Below are 26,660 nucleotides of genomic sequence, written 5' to 3' on the forward strand. Positions count from 1 at the left end.
AAATACTTATTGCTTCACTAAAGTGTTCAGATAGACAAGTGATCCTTTTCTGTTCTATCTTGAGCCTAAGCTAAAAAATAGTCAAAATGATTAGCTAGAACGATCCCCTGGGATGCATATGCTGCCTCTATGGGGTTGGGCTTAACGGCGTTTCAGTTTCAAAGGAATACTGCAGGTAGGGAGCAGTAGGAATGATGATGATGCAAAGACAACGACGATTCACTTTCAAGAGAGAAAACCAAGGCACGGGAGACTCAAATACCTCATAAGCGCCCTGATTTGCCCAACATCTCCATAAAGCAATGCCCGACCACATTTCCCTAAGGCTTTTGTGCAGCTTGGGCCACAAGGTGGAATTGAGCCACCAAGGCACTTTTGTCCACTGGGTGTAGGGTGTAGAAGGCAGAGTCACTCACCAGAAAGCAAGGGTTTAATCTGTTTGATGCGAGCTGCCATGGCAGGAGTAATCTTAGATTTGCCCTTGGCATCAGAGGTACTGGGCTCATCAGTCTCCATGGGAGCCAAGGTGTCACCATCCAGGCCAATGCCTTCCAATAAGCCCTGGGCAGAGGCTTCCACAGAGGCTGTTGTCCCATCGCTTTCTCCTTCTGCACAGTTAGAAACAGAAATAACAAACAGTGTTGACTGGAGTTGCTGTGGCTCCTTGGGCCTTTGTTCCTTGTGTTAATCTCGACCCCAGTAGTCTCTGCACAAGGTAGAGAAGGGGTGATCCAAAGGAACTCTAAACGAAAAAGGTGATCGACATCACAAAAGGGACGTCACCGACAAACTAGCCCTGATCCAAGTCTGTCCAACACTTTGCTATCCACCAATGTGCACATGAGAATAAGAAGATAGTAATGCAGGTCCATTTAATGCAGAGTTGGGACACCTATGAAAGTGGAAGTGGGGTTAAACTGGATTTGGCAAATTCAGTCCATGGTTCACCCACTTCTAAAAAGAAATATCCTCCAAAGTCCACTGCATCCAAGAGAGAGTTAAAAACTCACTCGGGACCTGCTGACAAGACCACAAGGAAAATTACTCTGATAGGTATCAGCAAAAAGTGCCGTCACAACATTGGAGCACTGCATCTGGCTCTACATTTCTTGGCAAGGGGAGCCAGCAACAGACATTTAGGGTTGTGTAGTCTTTCTTTTGGGGGTGAGAGCCAACAAGCCAACTAGTCAGACCAAGCAGGAGTGTACTGTATATGACTTTGATTAAAAAGGGAACTGGTTAACACAGAGAGACTCTGATTAAAAAGCTAATGATGACAATCTGGTAGTTAACCATTTTACTGAGGTTCACTAAAGGCTAATGCTTGCCCTATTTGTGATCAGATTCTAATTCTGGGCTACAAGCTGTACCGTTACCAAACTTCTTAGAGTTACCAGTTCTCTTGGTTCCATGAGTGGCTGTTGTGGTGGCTGCCTTCTCCTCCTTTGGGACCAACTTCTGCATGTCTGCCTGCCCAAACTCACACCCAGAAGGGAGGCTGAAATAACACCAGAAATGAGACAAAGGTTTACCTTCTTGGCCACCAACCTGACTCGAGTCTAGGACTACAAGGCCCAGGAGATAAGCAAAGAGGCTTCTTAGAGAAATCAAAAGCAGCTGCTATATTAAAGGAAAAGCTGCAATCCCAAGGGAGCACCACTGAGCACTCACAAACCAGCCACTGGAGGACTTAAGGTGATGGATGGCAGTGTTCCTGCTTGCCAGGCTGTTGACAGCCACCCTCTTCTAGAGTTTCTCAAATGAACTGAGAAACCAGATTAGGGAACCTGGAGGCAAATGGATACCTCAAAAGCAATTCTTCACGTAGCCCATTTGGGACAAAAAGATGGCAAGGAAAGCACAAAGACAAGAACCAGTCTGGATTCTGCTCCTGGGATCATAGATTTAGAGCTGCAAGGGACCTTTGGAGGCCAACTCCTTAACTCCCATTTTACAGTTCAAAAAATAGGTTAAGACAAACTGAAGGACTCAACTAGGATAAGGTGGTTCAAAGTGTTGGAGGCAGGATTTGAACTGAGATCTTTGACTTGAAATCCCAAACCATGTATCATGTGACCTAATTGCCTATCTGACCAGAAGAGGCTCAGGGAATTCTGTTCCACATTTGTATTCCCTTACCTGTTTGGGGTACACAATGAGAGTAGAACTGTGCTTTCCCAGACAAGAGAACAATAGAGCTGGCTGAGCTTGCTGAGGACACTTAGACCCAACTGGGAACCCCACTGGTTCACTGAGATGGCACGAATCTCGCTCTGAAACAGATCCAAAAAAGTGCTACCCCACAGCCAAGTACATCCCAGCCCGATGAGAACGACAGATCAATGCCTCAATACTCTGCCATATCTCATCCACTATACAAAAAAGGTAACAGTCTAGTGAAAATAATGGTGGATCAAATCAAGGATACCACCTATGCCCCTTAAGGACAACGCGCTAGGCACCCACAGCACATAGTGCCCTGACTAGATTCAAAAGAAATGACCCAATATTGAAGGTCCAAAATAAAATACTTCCCACATGCCTAGATAATACATCATAATCTGAACTAACCCACTTGCCACCCTCAATCAGAAAAAACAGGAAAAGCTATGGAGAGAAATCAGACATTGGAAGCTAATAATCCTGCCGATTTCTTTTTAATCAAGAAAAATTAGCCTCCCTTGTAGCAACTTGCCAAGAAAGCAGATGCCCTGGTGTCTCAAGAAAGCAACCTAACAGGGATTGGAGGGCATTTCTGAGTTCCCAAATGGCATATTCATTTCAAAGGATCTCATTACCTGACCGACCCTACATGTGTGAACAAACATCATGATGTAGGCGTGAGCAGCTGTCAGGGAATGCAGTAAAGGGGTAGCCTGGGCAGAAAGCGTGGCATCGGCAACATTGCCAGCACAGGCGAGTTCTCGCAAAAGCACTGATCCTCCAGGGGCCTCGATTGGCCGGTGCAGAGGTTCCAGAGAAGACAGGATAGAATCCAGCTGCAGAAGGCCCTCCTGCAGGACTTTGGGTTCATGAGACAGAGTCTGCAAGAAACAATCCAATGATTACAATATTTCACTGACATTTTTCCTTTTAAACATTAAACATCATAAATTAAATTCATTCTAAACATCAAACATCAGATCCAAACCAACTGAACTCGGCCTCCTGCTTCCCTTTCCTTCCCAATTCTCTTTTGAAAAGAAGTAAAACAAACCATCATAGTAACGCAGGCACAGTTTACACTTCTCTCCCAAGGAGGGAACTGGGTTTGCTCACTAAGCCTTTAGAACTATAATGGGTCACTGTGTTCTGGGGGCTTTTCAATGCTGTGACCAATGAATACAGTATTCTCCCAGCTGTTTTTGTCCCTCTCAATACCAGTTCTTTCCTTAGTAAATTCTAAAAAAGGATATCCTGGAGGGACCTAAACCTGAAAGGCCAGAATAAAGAGGACACACAACCTTGCTGCTGTGAGGGTACCATCAAAAGGAGAGGGGATCTGTCATGTATGGGGATTCTGCTCAACAGCAATTGTCAAGACCAGGCTCCTTCGAGCTTCCCAGTGATCCTCAAGTACATTTTCTAGTCCAGTCCACATGTGAACAAGGAGATAATTCACCCATCTTTTTAAATTTGCTTGCTTCTTTCCCCAAGAGAAAAATAAAAAACTGCTCAATGTCAAAGGGCTTGAAGAAAAACAACAGAGCCACAAACAACAAAGACAGCTGGGAGGAAAAAGCGTTCGACTCTCTACTATTTGGATTTGATTTACTTTGACTACCTTATTTTGAGCTTTCCTTTTTTAAACTAAGAGAATAACAGGATTTTCCAGGACAAGGAACTAAACTGAGTGATCTGTCTGGTGGCTTTCATGCCCATATTCCCACCCTACTATTTCTCTGTAATAGAAATAACAATTCGTTGTCCACCAATGGTACATCAATGAGCTTACATTATTCCCAGTACTGATGGTTTTGATCTTAAAATAGCCTTGACAGTTTAATGGGAGCCGATGGGGAAGCTTCAGACCCGTTAGCGCCAGGTACCTCTCAGGGTTACTTTGTTTCATTGTCTTGCTCACTGTGTTGCCTATTTTCTCTGTCACAGAAAGTACTGGAATGAATATGGGACCTTTATTTCAGCCAAATCTCTCTATCCTAAGTACCCCATGCAGGGGACCTGCCAAATCAAAGACACTGAAATAGTTTAGTTGATTTTGTTATATATTACCAAATTTTTTTTTTTTCGATACTGGTTGGACTTGACCCAAGACAACTCTGAAGGACTTATGATGAAAAATGCTGTCCAGTCTCCAGAGAAAGAATTGATGGTGCCCAAACATATCAAAGCAGACTTTTTCCTGCCTTTTTATTTTTTTTTTCCTACAATATGAATAATATGGAAATGTTTTTACATGACTACAAGTATAACATATCAAATTGCTTGTCTTCTCAATCAGGGATGTGGGGAGGGAAAAGATGTTGGGATGCAAAATTTTTATGTTAAAAATTAAGTTTTGCATGTAATTGGGGAAAAATAAACTACTAAATAAAATTTTTAAATGGCTAAATTAAATCAAAACCCTGATCAACTAACTCAGTTGGGATCTCAGAATTGTCTACTTTAATTGTCCATTATTCATGATTTGCATTATTTCCTCATGATTGTAAATGGTGTCTATTTTTAAAGAATTCATTTCTTGACAACTTTGGTATAAGGGAAAGAAATCAGTTATGTCAATTGACCTCCTCTCCTTCTCCCCACCCCCCCAACCCCCATCCACTTAGGTTACCTGCATTTACATTGTTTTTGATCTAATTGTTAACTCATCCTTTTATGTTTTTCTCTGTTATTCCTGGACTCATTATGAATTCTCTCCCAAACTAGAGTTTCTCCAATTTTTCCAAGTCAGTCCTTTGCAGTCATTTGAAATTTGTTACAACAAATGCAGAAGATGCTCATGAAAGGCCCATTGTGTGTGTGATGGTATGGGCCTCTGGACTGAGCACAATATGAAAGTGATGTCTCTTTCCCAAGAAAGTCTAATCAGTTTTGGACAAATGTCAAGGGCAAAAGAATTAGAACAGAACTAAGAAGGGAGATAAAGAGGAAAGAAAGACTTGGAGAGGGGATCAAAAAGTTCTCCTTCCTTAAATTGCCATCAGAGTAGCAGTATTCTTTTCTGCCTGTTCTGAGGAGAGAAACACAGGAAGAAGGCTATCCAAAGAACCCCACAACAAAAGCAGAAAAAAACAAAATAGTAAATGGAGGTTGATATCAGATGAAATGCAACCACCAATCTTGATTCTGAAAGACAAGACAAAGTACAAAATGGGCTCTGTTAGATTTCCAAAACCAATGTGCTAAAAATACATTCATAAAGGAAAGTGATGATGACACGTAAGACAAAAAAGATATTGAAGCTCCCTCCACTATGTCAAAGGGCCTTGTGGGTAGGGAGATCACGACTGTGCTGGACCTTACCAATATGGATTTGCAGACCCCTGCCACAGCCTGACAGGCAGCCGATGTGGGAAAGTCGATGGGCAAGTTGGGGAGACCCAGGATAGTGACAAGAGGCAGCAGGCCCTTTTGATTCACGAACTCCTGGCAGTGGTCATCTGTTGTGTTATTGCTTAGAATGGATTCCACAAACTTCATCTAGACACACAAAAAAGCAAACAAAATTATATTTGGAAACAGAACAGGTAAGGACTCGCTTAAGAAATCCTGTTAGTCCCCAAGCCAATGCCATTTGCTCACGGACAATCATACCCAAGCCCACCAACCCCAAGAAACCAAAGGCAACGGGACTTCGATGTGAATCAAATTAAGATGATGAATGGAGACCTCAGCCAATGTAAAGACTCAAATCCTCTCTTAGTATGTTAGGACTGCTTAGCAGCACTGTACCCCTCCCCGTTCATATTTTTAAATCTGAAAATGGATGCCTAAGAGGTTTTGGAGCAGCGTTCATTTGAGTCTGGCATCACATAAACGAAATGATTGCTTCACTCCCAGGACATGGATTGAAACTGATAGAAGCAGGAGCCACTTCTTTGCTACCCCTCTTCCTGCAACCTTTTGCCCTCTGCTCCTTCGATTGTCGGGGGTAGAATGTTATCATCTTATCTCTCTCCGTGAAGGTTTGCCCACCCACCTCTCAAGGAGCAAGACTGGATCAGCTTACCACATTGAGGATGTAATCCATGAGGGGAATGGGAACCCGTTCTTCTGTTCCAACAACCCTGAAGGAGGAAGAAAACACTTCAACACTGAGAAGAAAGTGGAGACAGGAGACGGTCTGATTCCAAGACCGCTTCATAAGCACACACAAATTTAAATGAAAATTTGAGAAACAATTAGAAATAGCAATTATAGAATTATTCTAGAAACAGTTTTTAAAGTCTTCTTACTATGAGCAATAAGGTATTTTTAAAGGAAGAAACAGTGAAAAAGAAAATTTCCAGAATTCCCCCTCAAAGCAGGAAACAAGGAAACACACTTGAGGGCCAGTGTGCACTGAACACATACAGTACACAACACAGTACCTTACAGCACGTTCTCACGTCAGGTTTTAACCAAGATGGGAAGCAAGACAAGACCAGCGCGAAATATTTTCAGCACAAAGGCAAGGCACAGACTGCTGAGCTTCCAGTTTTCCTGACCTTGGGTCCTTCTTGGGACCTCTCCCTCTACCTCCTTGTCATTCTTACTCTCCCACAGAACAAAAAAACATCTGGCCAACCATCTGCCAAGCAAAGAAGCACCAACATCAAAAGGAAAGGACCAGACAATGGCCAAAGGGAGAAAACGAATCAAACAAAACACTAACATGCAGGAGAAAATCCAAAGAAGTGTTGATCAACGAAGCAAAACTCATCAATAGGGGTATATTCCCAGAAAATGCAAAACAAAGCATTCTAGACTGAAGTAGGAAGGAAGCAGAGAAACAAAACAGTAAATTTCCCATTCTGGAGGCAGTTACTCAGAAGGGATTAAGCAGCAGAAGAAAATGCAACTCCAGGCAGAATAAAGCATTTACAGGCATAATGGAATCTGGCAGCAAAATGTAGAAGGGATGAAGCAGCAGAGTGCGACAACAGAGCCAGAGTCACTTGGGGAAACTAGCAGCTTTCGGGCAGGCTCAATGGATGGGATTGGAAGGCAGGACGAAGGGGTAGGTCAGAGCACCTTCTCCCACAATGCCAATGGACCTTGGAAAATGGGCCCAGATTGCTGAGGTAGCTCCAGCCACTTTCATCATAAACCAAACTGATTTTCAAAAGACCTAAATGAGGTCACCAAATGGAACTCAGAAAAACAAAAAATTATGGCATTGAGAGTTGCAGTAAACAATGGCAAGCTCAACAACTCCCTTTGTTCTCCCCTCCCCCAATCTAATCTCACATAATTAGGGTGCTAGTTCACCTAGATAAAGAACATTCTAAAATTTAAAAACAGAAAGAAGATATATTCTCAGTCCTCTTGACCTTCAACATCAAAGCAACATCAAAGAGAAGGACCCAAATCTGCTTTGCAGATTAAAAAGGCTTAGCCAAACTCCCACCAACGACTAACTGGGAAGCAAGGAACAGCAGAAACATCACAAATCAAAGCCATGTGCCATAGAGGGACCAAAGGCCTGTTTAGTAACCAACCTCAGCAGTACAACTGTCATATTTTAGCATTTGAGAATCCTGAATGAACTGCCAAAGAAGCAGCCGTGGACAACCTTGACAAAGATGCTCAGTAAAGAGCCCCCAAAAGTTCTCCACCTGCCTGTTGGCCTCATTCAAGTGCCCAACCCCCTACCACGATGAGCAATGGGTCAGAAAGGGGAAGATGATTTCCAAGTGATCATACATGCTGAGCTGTGTGACATCTAGGACTCTGAAGTAAGAAAGGATACCAAAGTATCATCACATCTTTACCAACAGGGGAAAGAAGTCAAGAGTCAAGTCTATATTTGATGGAGGTTTAGAAAGACATGAGATTTCCCAAGCTTTTCAAATCACCGTTTCGTTCAATTTTTATATATATCCTTGCGATGTGTACACTAATACCACCTTGGAACATCACAGACTGTGAAAAATTCGTGTGTGCATACATGTGTTTGTCCATGTCCCCACAGCCAGACTTGAGGAATGCATTGGATACTTTTGCTGAACTGCCCTTTTCCTCTTTCATCATTACAAACAAGGGATAATGTAAAGGTGATGAAATATAAATACTGAGAAATAGGTGATGGGAGAAAAACCTCAAAAGGAAACCAAAAAATACTAATAGTATTTAAAAAAGAAAGTTCCAAGATGACCCTGGCAAGAGCCATTTCTGTTAAAGCAGGGGATTAGAAGCCACATTTGCAAGTAAATGCAAAGATGGAGACCAGAGTGCAGATAGATGGACTATTAGATGAGTCTCGATGTGAGAGGGAAGGGGACATGACATCCCCTGCTAGAAGGTTTCTTACTGTGATGGATGGGGAAGATACGTGCATGTTTGCAGACAGCAGAGAAGGAGCCAATGAAAAAAGAAGAAGCCCAGCAGTCCCACTGGGAGGTATCTTGAAAAGCTTGGGGAAAGGGGAAAAGACCCACATTTCACTCATAGAGCATTTCTGTGGCAGCCAAGAACTAGAAACCAAGCATATGGTCATTCACTAGGAAATAGCTTTAAGCTTAGATAACTTTACACTCCCTGACAGACCAAGAGGACTGGAGGCTGGGATAGAAGAATCCGGGAGTCAATGATGCACAGCCCCACCCCGGCCTCCCCTCACCTTTGAGAGACAATTAGACAACTCCAATCTTTACGGGAGGACTGAAGGCAGCTTAAAAGTTACTATGCAAGGCGTTCCTTCTCCCTCTCTTCAAAAAGTGAATGCTTCAAAATGATCCTCTACATCGCACCCCCCCACCCCCCCAATCAAGCTTCTGATCCCCAGCAAATTCAAGATATCTGGGTCTGTCATCTCTGGGCAATGCACCCAGAGCCTCAGCTTCCAGCCAAGTGAGCATCCCTGCTACGTCCTTGACATTCCCAGCCTACTATGGGCAGGCCAAACATCTCCATCTTTCCCGATACTCTACTTCCCCTGACACACCGGGAATCTGCTTTTCTCTAATTGGCAATACAAGATATCTCACTTGAAGCAACAAGACCTGGTTGCTAGAAACCAGCTTCCAATGCAGAAGGATTGAGGTTGAAGCTCTGCCTCTGACACAAACCAGTTGGCCACATGGACCTTCCAAGAAGCTCTCCCCTGTGAAGGTAAAATGGTGCCACGACTACATTATTCCCTATACAGGCTGCCTCCTTTTACAATGAGATAGGGTTCCAGAGAAAGGGGACAGGGAAGCTACTGAGGAAAAAAGGCAGCTGTCTCTCAAGTTAACTGAGCAGTCTGGTTGGGTTCAAGGACCAAATAAATGGATGGTACACAGCCCTCTGGGTTCCTTCACAATGAGATGGGATGACCTGCTCAGAGCCACCCTGTTTCTACCCAAGACTGCATCTGACCTTGCAAAGTGGCACACCAAGCAGAGGTTCAGCATCTGACAAGTAGGTTTTCAAAAGACAGGAGGTAACTGAGTGAGAAAAGCTGGCCTCAGTGGGGACAAAGCTGAGGGAACGGGAGAAACTCACTGCTGGTTTGAGTCGGTGTCACTCTGTGCAGGGGGATTAAAGCTCTGCATGGCTTGCACCTCCTCCTCTTCTTCGTCTTCGCTGGAGGCCTCTTCGGCGGCATGGTTAGCTCTCTGAGGAGGAGCAGTGCTGGTGCCATCTGCCTTCTGAATGGAGGGCTTCTGGCAGATATACTTGGGGTCCCTTCCGAGGTTACAGATCTCCTCTAACAGCTAAGAGACAGGAATAGCACAGAATTGGTAAAATGCACAAAAGCCAATCCTGGAAGTGCAGAAGAATGGGAATATGATGTGGGAACCGTGTCAGATACAGAGCCTTAAAGCAGGTAACAGAATGCAGAAAAGGGCTTTTCAGGCTCATAGTCCAGAATTTTAACAAGTGACTATAACCCATAATGATAAATGCTGGAGAATGGCTGAGGCACTTGGGAAAGAGGACTGACAGGTGAGGAAAAGACAGTGTCAGGATTCAGAGATCATGAAAGAACTGAACAGGGCCTATTCTACCCAAAATAATATGCAAGTCTTCTCTTCCTCACCCCAAGGTACAAGCCAGCAAGAAGTATAATGCTTTACAACCCTCTTTGTCTTTCCCTAACAGCTACTCACAGCAGGAGAGGGGAAACTTTTCACCCGGCTTATTCTGAGGGGTTTAGTTTTGGGTTCTGAGCCCTGAGCTTGATTGCACTGTCTGAAGGCATCAGGACAGAGACACCCCCCAACCCCTAAAACAACTTCCAAAAAGAACGTTCTCTACCCTGTTACACGAGATGACTCCTACCTTGATGATGGCAGTTGTAGCATCTGTCTTCAAGGTTGGTTGGTGTCTCATCAGCTCGTCCACAGCACTGCCCAGGTTGGAAGCAGTATCACCTATTTTAAAAAGAAAAGCTGTTTTAAGAAAATGTGATGGAATAGAAGGAGCTCTTTTCTCTCCCAAGGCCAGCACCACCATATGCTAATTATAAGTAACCATCCATAGATGGATATGCATAGATAGAGACATGCTGCTTTAGATACCAATTACAACACCTACAAGGCAGGTTAGTCGAATCTCTGCAGATTGGTACTACTGGCCAAAAAAAGGAGCGAGCCTTCAGCTGCCCAGTCAAAGGATGATAACTTGCTCAGAATCCAAACCCAGAAGTGGGAACCTTACAGTTAGGCTAGCTAAAGTGCTAAGCACCGACAGGCCCAGTATTTCTGGGAAAGACAAAGGCAGAAGCAGACACTAGAGGAAATCGCGGAGCCTCTTCACTTGCCAACAAAATGGGAAGAAGGAGCCTATTTCCAAAAGGTTGACAGATACTACTAAGAGAGTAGGATATCATTTTAATTTAAAGGTTGTCACCCTGCTCATATGAGATGTTTAGAAACCTTTAGATCAATCCTCAAGCTATTTACTGCCAGTAGGGTAAGTCAAAGTAAATAACAGAAAAGGAGTGTGCATTCAAAACTGTAGCTAAAAAATTAGAGGAAATAAATACAAACACCATAGATAACAATTATAAAGCATTTTGGACTATTTTATAGGTATTTTTATACTGAAATTCACGCACATACACACCTATAAACACACATGTTGTAAGGGGCTGGGGGGAGAGAAAGAGCAGGTAATTGGGGTTAGTGTCTGAAGCTGGAATTGAATTTGGATCCTCCTGACTCCAGTGATCTTTATCTACTGTGTCACCTCTTTGGCCCAACATGCCAAAACATTAAAGACGAGGGATATTCAATGCTCATGCTTGTATCACGCCCATGAGAAAAATGACAGTAATATGTAAATCGATCTACAAATTAGAAGTAGGCAAACTACCACTCAAATGCTCTTAGGAAAGGGGTTTTCCAGAGGGGATACAAATCCAAAAGGGATCTATGACACTTGCACAAGAAAAAAAAATTTTTCTTCTTTATTTTCAATAACCTCAAACTGATATTTAGCATTTTCTCAAATTATTTAAAAGTATCATTTTGAAAAGAGTTCAGGCAGAGGGTTTCTCACATTGCTAAAGAGTTCCATGACTCACACAAAAAAGTTAAGAACCCTCTGAATTGGTGGTACAGAAGGTCTAGAATATCACAGAAAAAAAAATGTTTAAATGAAGGAATGAAGGGAGAAGAGTATGTCCAGATAGCAAATTACATGACAAAGTAATAATTATCCAAGTTATTTGGTACCGAGTTAAAAAACAAACAAATAAATAAATAAGGGAAACAAGAATCAAAACAATTTAAAAGATCGACTCAGTATCTGATCCACATAAGCGCACAACTTCCTCTGGAGGACTCCCCATTTGACAACTGCTCAGAAAAGCAAATGAGGTCTAACCTAGACCCCAACTGGTTACAAATGGACACAACATGCAAAGACTACAGGACAACAGAAAACAAGCCTGATGAACCTGAGAACTAGGGGATTGAAGAGGACAAATTACATCTAAAGTATCCTCACCCAAAGTGAGATTCCAGTAGTTCAAAAACAGAAAGGCATCTTAGAACCTAAACTTACAAACAGCTTTTTTAGTTTGTTTTAAATCCTTTAAATCAAGTTCGAAAATGGGGGGTAGGAAGGGCAAACTGCCAAATGTGGAGAACCGAGTCAGCTTTGGGGTAGGTGTGGAAAGAGAAGAGGCAGAGAAAACAGGGCTGGCTGCTGTGGTCCACCCAGACCCCAGCAATGGGAACTCACCAAGGGGATCTGAACTCCTCCTCCTGCGCATGGCCGGCAGGTAATCTGGAGAAAGCAGTACTTTGAAGAGCCGTTCAAATGGCTGACACTGCACAAATGACTGAAGGCCTCGAGCATTCAAGCACAATGCACTGAACACATTGGGCAGGGAGCCAAGTACTTCACGAGTTGCAGGAACCTTGGGAAAGGAAAAGAAAGAATATATAAAGAATTGGGGTGGAGTGAGGATGGGAACCCAAAGAATGCTCCAAATCATGGGGAATTTAAAATAAAAACACAGCCACCAAAAAAGGAAATTCACGAGTACAGATGTGATCAAAGGCTGCAGGGAAAGGTGGGAGTTGAAGCTAAGAAGTGAGAGATACTTACATCTTTGATAAGGAGTGCATGTAGCATGACATCAGTCAGTCCATTGTCTTGCAGAGAGGACAGGAGGGATGGCTCTTGGAACACAAACACAGTCACCACTTCAGTAGCTGAGGAGAGAATGGTTTGGAAGAACTGAGACAAATTGAAACAAAGGACAGGAAGCAGCATTTGCATACAGTGCCTGCTTTGTGGCAGGGACTGTGCTAAGTGCTTTTTATCTGATCCTCCCAACAATCCTAACTTAGATGCTGTCACTGACCCATTTTACAACTGAAAAAACTGAGACAAACAATCTGACAAGTGAAGTCCACTTTTTCAAGCTTGCTGCCTTCCTCATTCTACCTCAAAGGGCTTATAGATAATTGATTTTCTTAAGTCAAATCCATGACCCTTTTTCATTCTAACCACACTAGCAAACAAACTGAAAAGTTTTAAAAAGAGGTGTTTTCTAGGGGACCAAGAGGTCCCACCCTCAGCAAGTGACTTGTGGGTCTCTGTTAATCCCTCCTGCAGACCTTAAGGGCCCCTTGGGTCCCTACTCCTAAACAAGTGTCACATAGAGGTAATGGGATCTTGTAATCCAGCACCATGGGACTGGAACTGGCCAATGTGGTCAGTAAGAACTGCTCAGATGAACCAGGAGCTGGAGGTAGTTGAGCCGACCCTTCCAAAAACTTGGGCAAATAGTAACCAACAGCCTAGCTGCTAAGGTGCCAAAGAGAGAACTCTCATCATAGATACTAACCTGGCTACACTCTACTCTGCTGGCAAACAAACCCCAATAAATTAAAATCAAAGGACGAGAAAACAGGAAGACAGGTGACTATTTCCTCACAAAGGGGCTGGGACGGAGGTCAGGGGACCTGCCCTAGAGCTTTTTTTCCTCGATACTTCCAGCATCTGGCATACAGACTGACTGATTCATACCCATGTTACCAAGGAAATTTAAAGCACTCTGATCCACTAACTAAATTATTCTTATAATAAGTGACAAAATTCTTTGTTTAATAAAGAGAATTCTGGGGGATAGGGGGAGAAACCAACCACCAATGAATTATCAAAAATACAGAGCCAAGTGAAGCAAACACAACTCAGAACATGAACTAGGCAATGACAACATCCCAACAGGAGGAACAGCATTGTATACTACAGGGACCAACTGGGAAGAAGTGAGCTAGGGAACACCACATTCCACATCAGAGACCACTTAATTTTTTTCTCATAGTTTTTTCTTTTTGTTACTATAACGTGCTCAGGGAAATGTAGGTCAACAAAACGATAAAAATATTGACTACTGATGTAAAGAAGTTCAATTTGACTCCATGAAAATTCCAAAGACACTTGAAATGGAAGAGATGAGTATGATGAATGGTAATTGAAAGGCAAAGTAAGCAGAGGCAGGAAAACAATCAAGGCAATGACTTCAACAAAATCTGTGAGATTGAGGATGCTGGAGCAACAGGAAGCGGGACAGCCAGTTCCCCCAAAGAATTTCTCCAAACAGATCTAGAAAATGCACCAGGCCCAAACATGATTGGTAAATCCAAGTAAAAGTCACAGTAAAGAGTTGGATACAACAGAAGAACAACAACAAAAGATCAAGAGGAGGATTACTCCTAAACAAAGCCAACTCTAGGGAGGTATGAAAACATTTCTACCTCTTGGAACACCAATCTGCGGGTACAAAACACTCGGGGAATGGCTGAACAAATTAAGGCATATGATTGTGCTGTAAGAAATGAGGAAGGGGATCGTGTCAAGAGAAACCTGGGGAAACTTTATAAACTGATGCAGAAGGAAGTGAGCAGAACCACAAGGACAATTTATACGATAACAATGATAATGTGAAGATACTCAACTATGAAAGACTTAGGAACTCTAATCCCTGGAGGGACCAACCACAATTCCAGAAGACTCATGATGAAGTCAGCTACCCATGTCCAGATAGCTAAAGGACTCTGAATGCAGAAGGAGGCAAATATTTTTTTAGGACATGGCCAATGCTGAAATTTGTTTTGATTATTTTTAATGTTTTGTTTATCTTTCGTTGTCAACTGGGAGGGGTTGGGGGGAGGAAGAAAGAGAAGGCCAATTTTTACTGACTGAAAATTTTTTAATTAAATTAAAATTTAAAAATATAAATGCTGCAAAATCATAAAGAACCTAAGCTTGATCCAAAAAACAAACAAACAAACAAACAAATAAATAAATAAAATAAAGAAAAAAAGAAAAGAAATATGGGAAAATAACTCCTCCCAGCTAAAACGGAACTAGGGAATAGACAGGAATGGAACATGGTAGATGTCAGTTATTTTCATTGGTTAGTTTTGCTCAGTTTTTAAAATTCTTCCTTCCTTTAAAAAACAAAAACAAAAAAACAAACAAATAAAAAAACCACGCCACTAAATATTTTTGTAAGAAATGGCTGTCAGGAGCAGAAAGGTTTCAGGAGAAATTTAGGCAAAGTAGCAACAAAAAACATCAATTAAAAATTATTTTACAACTCAGACAATATCTTCATGTTTCATGACCAAGATTTAAAAAAAAAAAAAAAAAAAGGAACTCTTTCAAGATCCCTTCGAGCAGTAAATCTGATAATGTACAACAGGCAGGACAGTGAAATCTCCCCAGAAAGACTACCCAAAGTCATTCTTTGCAGGTACCAACGTGTCTTACCTAGCAGAAAGAGCGAAGGCCCATAGTATTCTGCATTACTGATGATGTGTTTCAGCGAGGTAGGCAAAGAGCCATCCATCACTAAGATAAAACAAACAGTAGGTATATTTACGATCACGCTCTAAAATCACAAAAAGGAAAATGCTTCAAGGCTCAGCCCATGGAATTCCATGGGAATACCAACTTTTCTGTGACCATCATTCTATACTGTTCCATCCCCCTCCACCCAAAACCAACCAAAAGAGCAAGTTCAACAAGTCTGAGCCTTTTACTGCCTTTGGCTTAGTACTCTAAGCATGCAGCCCATTGTTGCTTAATGTTTGGGGATGAAGCAACAGAGGCCTCGGATCCGACTTCCATGAATTCCCTGATGTCTTCCCATCTCCCACCCCCAATACTCTTCCCTACGTTCTTCTGTCTTCAAACACAAATTAAAGTGCCACTGGCATATAGGCCAACTCCCTGTGTTGGGAGCCCAAAGCTGGCTAAGAAGAAATAATCAACGCCTGAGCCGATAGCCAATACAGCCAACGGCCAAGACGGCCTCGCTCCATTCCAAAGTGACCCTCAAACGACAATCTGTATAACTTTCCAAGTGCCCTGACATGGATCCTAGTTCTATTTTTTCTGATGTTTGATCAAGTCTCTGAAAGCTGCCCCAGGAACAGCAGCAAACTGATCCATCGCTGGAAAGGAGCCACCCTTGAGAATCTACAGATGCTAGTCCCCACCAAGAAAATACAGTCCAAGTGGAGCCATTACCATGACGAATGCCATCAGAGAAGGCTGGATCTTGGATGGCTTTCTTTAGAAAGTTCAGCATAGATTTGAGAAGTGCAGCACGTTGAGGAATGCACTGGACTCCTGGCAAAGGCAAATGAGAGGAGACTGGTTACACACAGGGTACCCACCAAATAGTGCACATAATCCAAGTGAAATGACACTGTCTAGGCCAAAAGCGACTGTAATCAGAATTCCATCCTAATAAAGTGGTAGGAAGAAACAACAGGGAAATTCTGGTCCAGAGGATTCTTACAGATAGGACGGAAGTGATGGGAACCTCAGGGAGAACTGACTACTATCTGAGAGTTTGTGAACTTGCCAGCTGAGTTCCCAAGATTTCCAAAGAGCAGAATTGAGAGGGTTCCCGAGGAAGGATCCAGAGGTACAATATATATGACTTCAGCAATGTAAATGACTTCAGAATTATTTCTAATGACTAAGCTTGAATCCAAACAAGGAAAAAAAAATGCCTCAATCACTATTTCCAAGGTAGAAAAATTATGAATGAGGATAACAGAGTATTGTCAGACCCAAATGACTGAAATTGCTTTTCTGGCCCCTTGGTAGTTCATTTTTCATTTGCAGGACAACTTCTACAAAGCTGGTTAACTAGTAGTGAATCCATAAATATCTAGATAGTTAAAAGTATCTGAATTTAAAAACTGCCAAAGTACAAGATAGGGGAGACAGTCATTGGTGGCTGGGGTTCTGAGTGGACATGCTAACAGTGTGAGCGAGCCAAGCAGCTAATGTCAGCAGGCTAGGCTGAAGGACAGCTTTCAATTCTATGTCCTCTAGTCGGTTTTGGCTAGAGACCACCCAGAATAGATGCTAGCAGTTCTCGGTACAACCGGTTAAGACCAACACTGGCAGCAATCAGAGGAAGGCAATGAACAGGGTTAAGGGTCTTGAGTCCAAACCATATTTGGGTCAAGTGAAAGTAGTCAGGATTGTTTAGTCTGGAAAAGGGACTGGAGGAGTCAAGTAGAAAAGGAGGAAGACTTTATGCTCAGTACTACAAGGCAGAAATCACGAACACTTGGGGAAAGGGAAAGATATAGATTGAAACTTTAACATAAAGAAAAGCCTCCCAACAATCAGAACTGTCTGCAAGTGGAAGGGGTGGCCTCCAGAGGTGGTAGATTCCCATTTGTGGAGAAATTCAAATGAAGGCTGAAGATCACTCTTGGGACCGCTGAGGTCCTCTGCAAATCTTAACACCCCGTGATTCCATAATGCATCAAATAGAGAAGACAAAGTGAGCTGCTAAATGCTTATACTAGAGAGGCTTATCATAAGCATTCTGACCCATTCCATCCCCTTCTACGCCCTGTGACCTCAAGTGAGCATATTAGAAAGATGAGCTGGCAAGATGTGGAAGGATGTCTATGTGCCCTGATGGAAAGAAGATGGATGTCTATGTGTATGGAGCTCAATCATAACCAATGAGAAGATATATTCACCAACAGGCAAGAGTCTTTGCCTCCTCAACCAGAAATTGAAATCAGGGCATCCAACAGCCAGAGCCCTCCAAGTCCCTCACAGCTTAGAGATCCCCCAATTTTAAATTCTCCTCTGCAAATGAATAGCAGCTGTGCCCAGTGATACCATGTCAGACTACACACCAGTACGGGGAGGGAGCATGATGCTGCCGCTGATGCTGGGAGCCCGGGACCTTGTTTCCACATCGGGTCGGGGATCTACTGAAGCGGTGGATGGGCCTGGACTGCTTTCCATGGCTACTTCGGCAACTGAGGAAGAAATCAGGGTGGGGAAAGGGGGGGGGGGAGAGAAATAAAGTGAGAGAAAATCTCTCAATGCAGAAAACTCAGTTTTCCAAAGTAGATGATCTAAATAAAAGACAGATAAGAGACAAGGAATTCCTAGATACCCCTTGTGAATGACTTTCTAATGATTCATGGTAAAATTCTTACACCACCCCAAAAAGTGTTTGGTAAGGGCAAGCCTGGGAAGTTTGAGCCAGATTTCCATTACATTAACATCTCAAATCTCCAGGACCCTTATTTAGTGACCATGACAGTCTAAGGCAATTTAGTGCATGGAACTGAGAGTACAAAGAAGAAAATGAGCGAGCTACACAAGAAGCTCTAGAGCAAATCTGAGTGGGGGAAACAGATCACTTTTAGGTAGAGAAAACAAGAGAGAGGTTATGAAAGAATTGGCATCGGAATTTGGTCAGCCAAGAAGAATAGACTCCTGATAGATAAGAGAGTGTGAGCCAGGTGTTGCTTACTGCCCGGGGTGGAGACACAGCAAAAACAAGAAGCCACAAGCCACACCCAAACCAGAGGTCAAGAAGTCCCCCTGTATTCTTAAGCCTCATGTGTGATAGGCACTGGAGAACCCTATGAGCACATCATTTAATGATTCAACTCAAGTCACACATGAAATCCTATCTCACAGACTGCAGGGTTTGAGGGCAGGGGTAAATCACCAAAAATCAAAGCCAAGAAAAAGGAATGAGTGCCCAAGGCCACTGTGAACAGGGCCTGGCACAACTATCAACCACAACAATGTGAATGGAATTAAATGCTGCCCACATCTGAATAAAATCTTTCTAACCCAAAGAGCTTGAGCAGGAGGATTTTCTACCATCTAACACTTGAACCATCCAGAGCGGGGTTGGAACAGGCCCCTCTCTCAGCAAGTCCTGAGCAAAGGCTAGAAGATGACTCCCTTAGCGGGTTAAAGAAGGGATTTCAGGAGGTTCCTTTCAACTCTGAAAGTCTGTCATTCTCCATACTGAGCAGTTTCAGTTTCATTCATCCATCCATGCTCTGGTTACAGACCTTGGTCATAGCCTAAGGTCATGGCCTTGCTAAAAAAGCGGTCCTCAATCCAAATGACAGCTCCATGTGGGGCCTGAGGAGGACAGAGCCTAACAAAACTCCATCTCCCTACCTCCCCTGCAACGTGGCCCAAAAGATCACATTTTCTTAGGGGATTTCCAAGGCCATTCTATGTCGATTCACACTGAGCTTGTACTAAAAAGGCCCCCAGATCTTTCCGAGCCGACGTTCTTGCTGGTGCTTTCAATGTAAGTTTCTCATAAGACAAAGACCTTGATAAGATAATTTTCCTTATCCCAATTAGTCTGCCCAGATCTTTTTGGCTATTCTTTTAATTTCTTTCCATCTAATTCTTCCTCTCAGCAGTGTACTTACTGCACAATCTGATAAACCATTGATAGTGGACAGCAGAAAACAAATAACTTTCTGTGGCTACAGGAGCAAAGGACAAAGAAAGGAGGCATTGCATGAGGCTAGAACTTCTTGGTTCATAGGTGCTGAACAGGCAGGTCCCCAAGTGTTCAAGAACAGGCCAAAGCTCACAGCCCTCAACTTCCATGACACTTGTGTGCTAAGCAGTAACTATACCGTCCGTGTCTGTTTCCATTTCTTCTCCCTCATGGGCAGTGCTGGGCCTCTGGATCTTTGGCTTGATCACAAAAGGACACTCTTTTCGGCACAAGTCAACTTCATGCTGTATTAAAGGGAAGAAGTAAATTTCAGAGAGTGTATGATTACAAAAGCTACTTCTGGGAGAAAGCAAAGGGAAGAAAAGGGCTCATTTTCAGCAAGGAGTCATCTACAACTGGCAACGATAGAAGGCCCTTAAAATAGCCCATATGCAATCCACTGGGGCAAGTAAAGTTCACATAAATACCTCCAATCGGTAAATGAAGATTGACAGCCCACTGTGAGACTGAAAAGCTGCCATATCAAGGTTGGTGATGAGATCAACGACTCGGACTGCTCGGGTAACAAAGGTTATCTGGTCCTGTTCATCTCCAAGGAACTTGATCACCTATGAAAAGTTCAAAGAGTTTTCCATTGGAAATGGACACAGCTGACTGTATGGGTCAGGTCAGCTGAGGATGTAAATGTGCTAGAATTCTCTAACGTAACCCCAGACTTTTCAGACAAGAATACAGAGGTTCACCCACAAAGATGAGGTGACTCAAATGTTTCACAGCTAACTTGCCTTAGTTATTAGCAGATCCAGACCCCAAAACCTCTGGAGTATACACGGTGAGCTGAAGAGCTAAGCCAATGTCACAGAAAGCTGCATGTGAATAGACTAACACAACCCTAAGTAGACAAGTGTGGACACAGCGATCAGGGTATGCAGCCTCAATTTCTTAGGAGTCCCTAGTATTATTGGACTGGCGTCCTAGTCAGCTCTCGTGCTCACCACCTCAGGTCTCTCTGCAGCTTTTGCTATTCCCAGCCACAAGAACATATAATATACCTTAAGTAAGGCCTCCATCATTCCGCAAGATACCAAGGCTTCTCCTCCGGCATCATAGCTGGCCAAGTGGTATAAAAAGGAGAAAAGAGCAGTGGCAAACTGGTGAGGGTATGGGTCCATGGAAGGATCTGGAGGGGAAACAAAAGAAAGGGAAGAAAAACGCAGAATTCTGGCATACCAAGAAAAAGAAATGGCAAGAAAGTGTCTTTCAGGCTGGGGATAGCCCAATCTTACCAATCATGGCTTGGATACAATTTCGTACAAGGACAGGTAAGAATCCATGGTAGGAGGCAGTGCCAGTGCAATCGATAATACTGCTGAGTTTAGGTGTCCTTTCTAAGTGTACAATTGATGTCAAGGTCCTCAAAGAGGCTGCCTTAATGTCCTAGAAAAAGCACATAAAATAAGCACAACCTTTCAACTTGTACCATGTCAACGAGTACATTGCAGGGCCTCTGGGAACGTTTCAGTGGAGTAAAAAAACTTCACGACACCAGGAAAAATGAGTTGAACGACAGGATAACAAATCTCATAAAAGCCAAAACCTCTTGTTCAACATGGGGGAAAGGAAAAGCAGAAAGACAAGTGAAGAGCTAAGCTTCCTTGTTGGCTTGCCCAGGAAAGCTAATCAAATATCTCCTCAAGGTGGCTCTGCCAACCACTAGTGCAGATCATAGGGCTGTACAGAAGCCAAGGGGCTGCTAGGCTGAGAAGCAGGAATATGGCCACTATTACGCTCTTGTTGCATCACCTGGGCATGTGACTCTTTGGGACCAAGTCGGTAACAAAACACCCTTGAAAAAGGCTAAAGCTCTCTAAAGTCTTTGCCACTTCCAAATGGAGAATCTCTGACTTAAGAATCCTCTTAACCTTTTACATTTTATGTTTATTTTGGGTGCCAGAATTGGAGAAGCAATTTAATGCCAACAACACAGATGAACAAACAAAATCAAGAAGAGGAAAGCTTACTTACCATGAGCTGTTTATCTGTTATTTGAAGGACATCTACCAACTCCTCTATCAACCCATTATACAGGATACTATTTGCAGATTCTTGTAAGGCGTTGGAATATACTGCAAAAGGAAAAACAGAGAATCGAGAAAAAGAACAAAAAGTTAAACTGCCCAAAGCATAATCGTATGATGTAAATCCATTTTGTGTCTAACTAGGAGGAAAAACAGACCCTGCAAGATTCTTATTTCACAAATGACAAAGAGCAACTAAGTCCTACCTCAGTTAGCATAGTAACTGAAATGGCATTCAAATGCTGCTCTCTGGCTAAGGCCAGAAGAACACTTCTGCCCACAATAGGGAAATAGAGGTGAAGGGCTCAATTTTTCTATAATTCGCTACACTTTAATGTTGGCTGGGAAAGCCTTCCTATGGTGACTGTGTACATGATGACTGATCCCAGGACAAAACCACACTGCCACTTCAAGCTTCCCCAGACTGATGGAAAAGTTTTGTAGCTGTGGCCAAAGAGGAGTTAAGGTCACCCACAGCCTCATGACCCAGGAAAATAAAGGAAAAGGGCCAAAAGTAGCGGCATGTCCAAATGGATTTGAAGATTGGGCTGTATGTGCGGTGTGAGAGAAGATTTTGATCAACTGCAGGATGAAGAACTAGGAAAACACCCTCCAGCTAGACTGGAAGGTGAAAGGGAAAAAGATCAACACCAGGAAATGAGAGCCAACACGAGTCTCCAGAGAAGTGGAACAAATACAGGGCTCTTCTTTATGTCCAGGAGGGAAAGGGGTGGTTTTGAGAAAAGAGAGGCTGGCACTCTGACCTCCCCAACTCTTCTTCTGGATGACCATGACGGTCAGCTAGGGAGAGGGTCTGGGGGAGATATTTGGAAATGAAGGTGACAAAACAACCAAAATCCTTTTTCAGATCCTTGAGCAAATCCCTTGACTACTTATATTTTGCAGAATGGCTCAGGTTACAATGTAGATTTTTCCATACTTAAATTAGCAACTTGACAAACGATTTTTAAAGTATTAAATGCTTTTCTGAGCTTGCTCATGTGACTATGAGAGACACTCAGAATTTATGGTGCTTGACAATCGAAGATGCAAGGCTAAGCAAGCTTGCCACTTTGTAGTGTTCACAGCATTTTTATTAACTAGTGAATCCTTTTTCCCCAAGGCATTTGGGCTGCTTGGTTTCTCTCCCAGCCATTCTGTATTAATTTGCAGTTCAATTTTGCTCAGCTGATACACAGCCAAAAGCCAGCTTTTCTATTGTTTTTGTTCAGCACTACTTTTGGTAGTAACTACTGTTCACGGGAGTCTAGGACCAACTGCAACTTGTTTCATTTCCTTCCATGAGATTCTTATCTACCCTTGAATCTTCCAGGAATTATTAATGAAAGAAAGACCCGGTAGACATCTATGACATGATACCACTGGATTACTTTCTCTTTTCTGCTACATAATTCTGTAAAAGAGACTACTGGCGTCTGGACCAATACCTCGTCACAATAGCAAAGGCAACACTGAAGGTTGTGAAATTCAGCAAAACAGCACTGACTTCTCCTCCTGCTCTCTACTCACCTTTCACTATCCAAGTAAAAAAGATTTAAATGTACAAGTCAAGCCTTACTATATGGAAGGGCTAGCTGGCACAGTAGATGGAGAGCTGGGCCTGTAGTCAGAAGACCCGAGTTAAAATCCAGTATCAGATACTTCCTAACTCTAGGACCCTGGGAAAGAACTGGAACTATATACCAGGGTTGTTGTGTAGATGGAATGAAATTATCTCATTCTGGCATGGAGTGGGTACTTAATAAACGTGTATTCCCATCCTTCCTTTATCATCAACCAAAAGTTATGAAGTGCCTACACGGGCCAGGACTGTGTTTACATGCTGAGGATGTGAAAAGAAAGGGGGCCTTGAGGAGCTCACAACCTAATCAGGGAAGACAATAAGAACAAACCAATCTCTAAAGACAAGGTAGAATACTAAGAATTTCAAGAGGGAAAAATTTCAGTTGAGATTTCAAGGAAGCTGGGGAAAGCAGGAGGAGAGGAAGAGTTGAGAAGGTAAAGGGAATCGGGCACAAGGGACTGCTCAAGAAAATGCCCAGAGCGAATAGGTCTTTCTCCTGGCCCACCCCCCATCTTTATCACCCTCAAGTAGCAACTGAAAAATCTGTTCTTTTCTCTCCCCTTGATAATAAACACTTCTGTAGTCCAACCAAAGTATCTGTGATGACACTGACCCTGGCCAGTAAGCTGAAGCCCTGCAATGCAATTGCAATTGCAACACGAGTGGTTTTGACAAACACTAACTGGGCCCTGGATAGAAAGCTGCATGCAAAGGCCAGTGGTTACTCCACGAGGATCAACCAAGACCAGTGAGTGAGGAGAAAGCTGGTCTCAAAGTCCTTTAAGGATATAGAAAAAAAAAACAAAAAAAACAAAAAAACACTTGCTCATCCTTGTTCAAGCTTCCACATGTCCCTGTTATGGCCACCCACTAAAACTATCAGTCTCAAAAAGCCCCTGGAACCCTCCTTCAGTCCAACAGTGACCTCAGTGCTTGTATCAAGAATGATAATCCACCAAAGTGCATCACAAACCAGACAGTGTGGGGGAAAAGGGGCACAAGAGAAGTCAGTGATTCCCTTCATCGATCAATCACTGAGAAACCTTACCTAATATAGATATTGCATGTAGTCTGGCTTGAACAGCTTGTAATCTCTTCTTATGATTGGAAAAACCATGGGCTAGCCGGATGTGTGTAAACAGCAGCATCTGTGAGGAGCAAAGAAGTCCATTCTTACTTGCTGCCTTCAGACAAGTTAGTCTCCTGACCTGTCCAAAGAGGTCATAAGGGATACAAGAGACTGGTTCCAACACCAACTCATGTAAGGAGAACTAACAGAACCTACCGAACTTGTTTCTCAGAGACTATTCTGCTGAAAATTTGGAACCCAATAAAAACGCTACACCACAACATATATGTAAGCATGAACCTTGCTATTGATCCCTTCCCAACTCAGGGACCCATTTTGAGACAATACTCTACCTGCTTATCCTTTGGGATGCTGTACATTTTCGTGAGTGATTCCATGATTTCAGAGGGGCTTTCTGAAATCTATATTAGAGAGAAGGGGGGGGGTGGGGTTGAGATAGACAACAGTTAATATCCAAGCAGTCAATGAGTCACAACAATTGGACTATGGATGTTGTGGGGACTTCTCTTACCTTGTCCAGCTGCTCTATGTGGATGTAATGTAGTGTATTGCTGGGAGTCTAAGAGGAAGAGGAGAGACCAGTAAGAAGATGCTGTCGACTTTAATACCTCTCCCTTCAATGGGACATTGGTATTCTAAAGTTAGGGGATGAGGGAATTGGTGGCACAACCACCCTAACTCAAGATTGAGCAGTCAAGAAAGGGCCTATCTTGGACAACAGGCTCCTCTGGCCCACAACCTCGACTACTGGCTAGCTAGGCAGACACAGAGCTGTGCCCAATACCACTGTTATTCTGGACACCCTGCTTCTAATCGATTCTGCGCCCAATATACTCTCATCACCTTACTTGTGCACAAACTCTGGACACTACACGTTCAACTAGCTTTTAGAAGGCAGTAAAGAAGTACAAATGATAGTGATATAATATAATTTTATATTAACAAACAAATCGCACCAATCAACTGCATTTCACCATCTACTTCTAAACTCGACTAAGCCAACAGGCAGTGACACAGGTGGCCAGGAGCATGATGGTTCTTGTACAATACACTTTCCCAGAGAAAAGTAGCTCTGCCTTTTCAAATTATTACCAAACCACCTCAAGAAAAGCCTATCACAGGAATCCCTTGTGGGATGACAGCATGAGACCTTTTTTTTTGGGGGGGGGGGGCCAGCTTGAAAGCTGGCAGGTTACCTGTGGACCCCTTCCCTACTTAACAGAGGTATTCTAGCCAATCATTTGCATGATGGCATACTCCAGATGCTACCAGAACAAGCACGAGACTTACCCTTTTCTCAACTTTGACCTCGGCCCCTGGATCTGCATAGAATTCAAAGTGTAGTGTAGTTGCACTGGGTGGGTATTTCTGTGTATAAAGCACAGCACACAATCAGACACTGAGCTAGAACTGTGTAGGAAAGAAAGCAAGTGTCCCCTTCCCTACGTTGCATCTTAATCCTGATAAGTGAGTATGACACAATGGTGGCAGCAGCAGGGAGCAGTGAGGTCACTGGGTTCCGGAGGGGCCTCTGGTTACAGTAAAGGAGTTATTCTTCTAGAGAACACTTGCCTGTCTTTTCTCCCTAGAGAGCACAATCCTAGCTAAGCCTCCCTTTGCCAATGAGTCAGGTTGAAAGGTAGCAAAAGCAGAGGAGAATGACTAATACCACAGAAGAAGGTCACTGTTGGAACAAGGCTAAGGCAAATTGTGCCAAGTCTTTGCGTCTTCCAAAACCACTGTGCCATGAAGGTTCTTCCTATCAGCAAATCCCCTCCTCAAACTGGGCTTTAATGCAACAGGCTGGGATTTTTCATAGCAACAGGTAGGAAAAGGGAGCCAACAAATTGCAGGTAGGACATGAAAGTTTTTACCAAGGATAAAAGAAAATTCCCAAACAACAAAATCTCAAGGATTAATCCTGCATATGCGTGTATATATGTGTGTACATCTTAAATAAAAAAATTGGAGGATACAATTCCCTGGGGAGGAAGGATCCCAAATCATATCAATAACCTAGATGGCACAGTAAAATCACAAGAATGAAGCTTGAGAGCAGCATTGAAGAGTAGAAGCTGTTTGAAAATAATTAGTCTTTGGTATGAAGTGCTTAACAGGAGGCTAGAACCCAACCTTGAGAGAATCATTTAAACTCCTGTCACCCCAACAGTGATCAAGATGCCAGGCTGAAAAAAAAATTTGGAGGAACAAAGAAAAAACAGCATCCTTTTTTTGGATCCATCAGAACACCAATGAATTTATCTGTGGGGAAAAAAAGGCTCTGGACAATTTGGAAACAACAAATATGCATACCCTTTGAGCCATCAGTGTCTGTTATGGAAAAAAAAAAAAAAAAAAAAAAGGAAAAAGCACCCACACGTGCAAAAATGTTTGTGGCAGCCCTTTTAGTAGTGGCAAAGAACTGGAGACTGAGTAGATGCCCATCAGTTGGAGGATAGCTGAATAAATTATGGTATATGAATGTTATAGAATATTATTATTTCTGTAACGATCCACAGG

General features: G+C 42.9%; 1 protein-coding gene across 1 annotated transcript in view; it reads right to left on the bottom strand.

Annotated features, from left to right (window-relative positions):
• HUWE1 (HECT, UBA and WWE domain containing E3 ubiquitin protein ligase 1) overlaps positions 1 to 26,660 on the bottom strand; it is a 98,078-nt gene that overhangs the window by 40,383 nt on the left and 31,035 nt on the right. The window contains 22 exon segments of the mRNA XM_031945106.1: positions 417 to 608; positions 1,395 to 1,498; positions 2,140 to 2,273; positions 2,799 to 3,044; positions 5,488 to 5,664; positions 6,194 to 6,251; positions 9,652 to 9,863; positions 10,432 to 10,523; positions 12,340 to 12,517; positions 12,709 to 12,815; positions 15,385 to 15,465; positions 16,147 to 16,248; positions 17,793 to 17,918; positions 19,566 to 19,671; positions 19,855 to 19,995; positions 20,440 to 20,567; positions 20,674 to 20,824; positions 21,413 to 21,513; positions 24,099 to 24,198; positions 24,473 to 24,541; positions 24,652 to 24,699; positions 25,431 to 25,508. Coding sequence (XP_031800966.1) covers positions 417 to 608; positions 1,395 to 1,498; positions 2,140 to 2,273; positions 2,799 to 3,044; positions 5,488 to 5,664; positions 6,194 to 6,251; positions 9,652 to 9,863; positions 10,432 to 10,523; positions 12,340 to 12,517; positions 12,709 to 12,815; positions 15,385 to 15,465; positions 16,147 to 16,248; positions 17,793 to 17,918; positions 19,566 to 19,671; positions 19,855 to 19,995; positions 20,440 to 20,567; positions 20,674 to 20,824; positions 21,413 to 21,513; positions 24,099 to 24,198; positions 24,473 to 24,541; positions 24,652 to 24,699; positions 25,431 to 25,508 — 2,731 coding nt within the window.

The sequence above is a fragment of the Sarcophilus harrisii genome, chromosome X (genome assembly GCF_902635505.1).
Source record: "Sarcophilus harrisii chromosome X, mSarHar1.11, whole genome shotgun sequence".
Taxonomy (NCBI): Eukaryota; Metazoa; Chordata; class Mammalia; order Dasyuromorphia; family Dasyuridae; genus Sarcophilus; species Sarcophilus harrisii.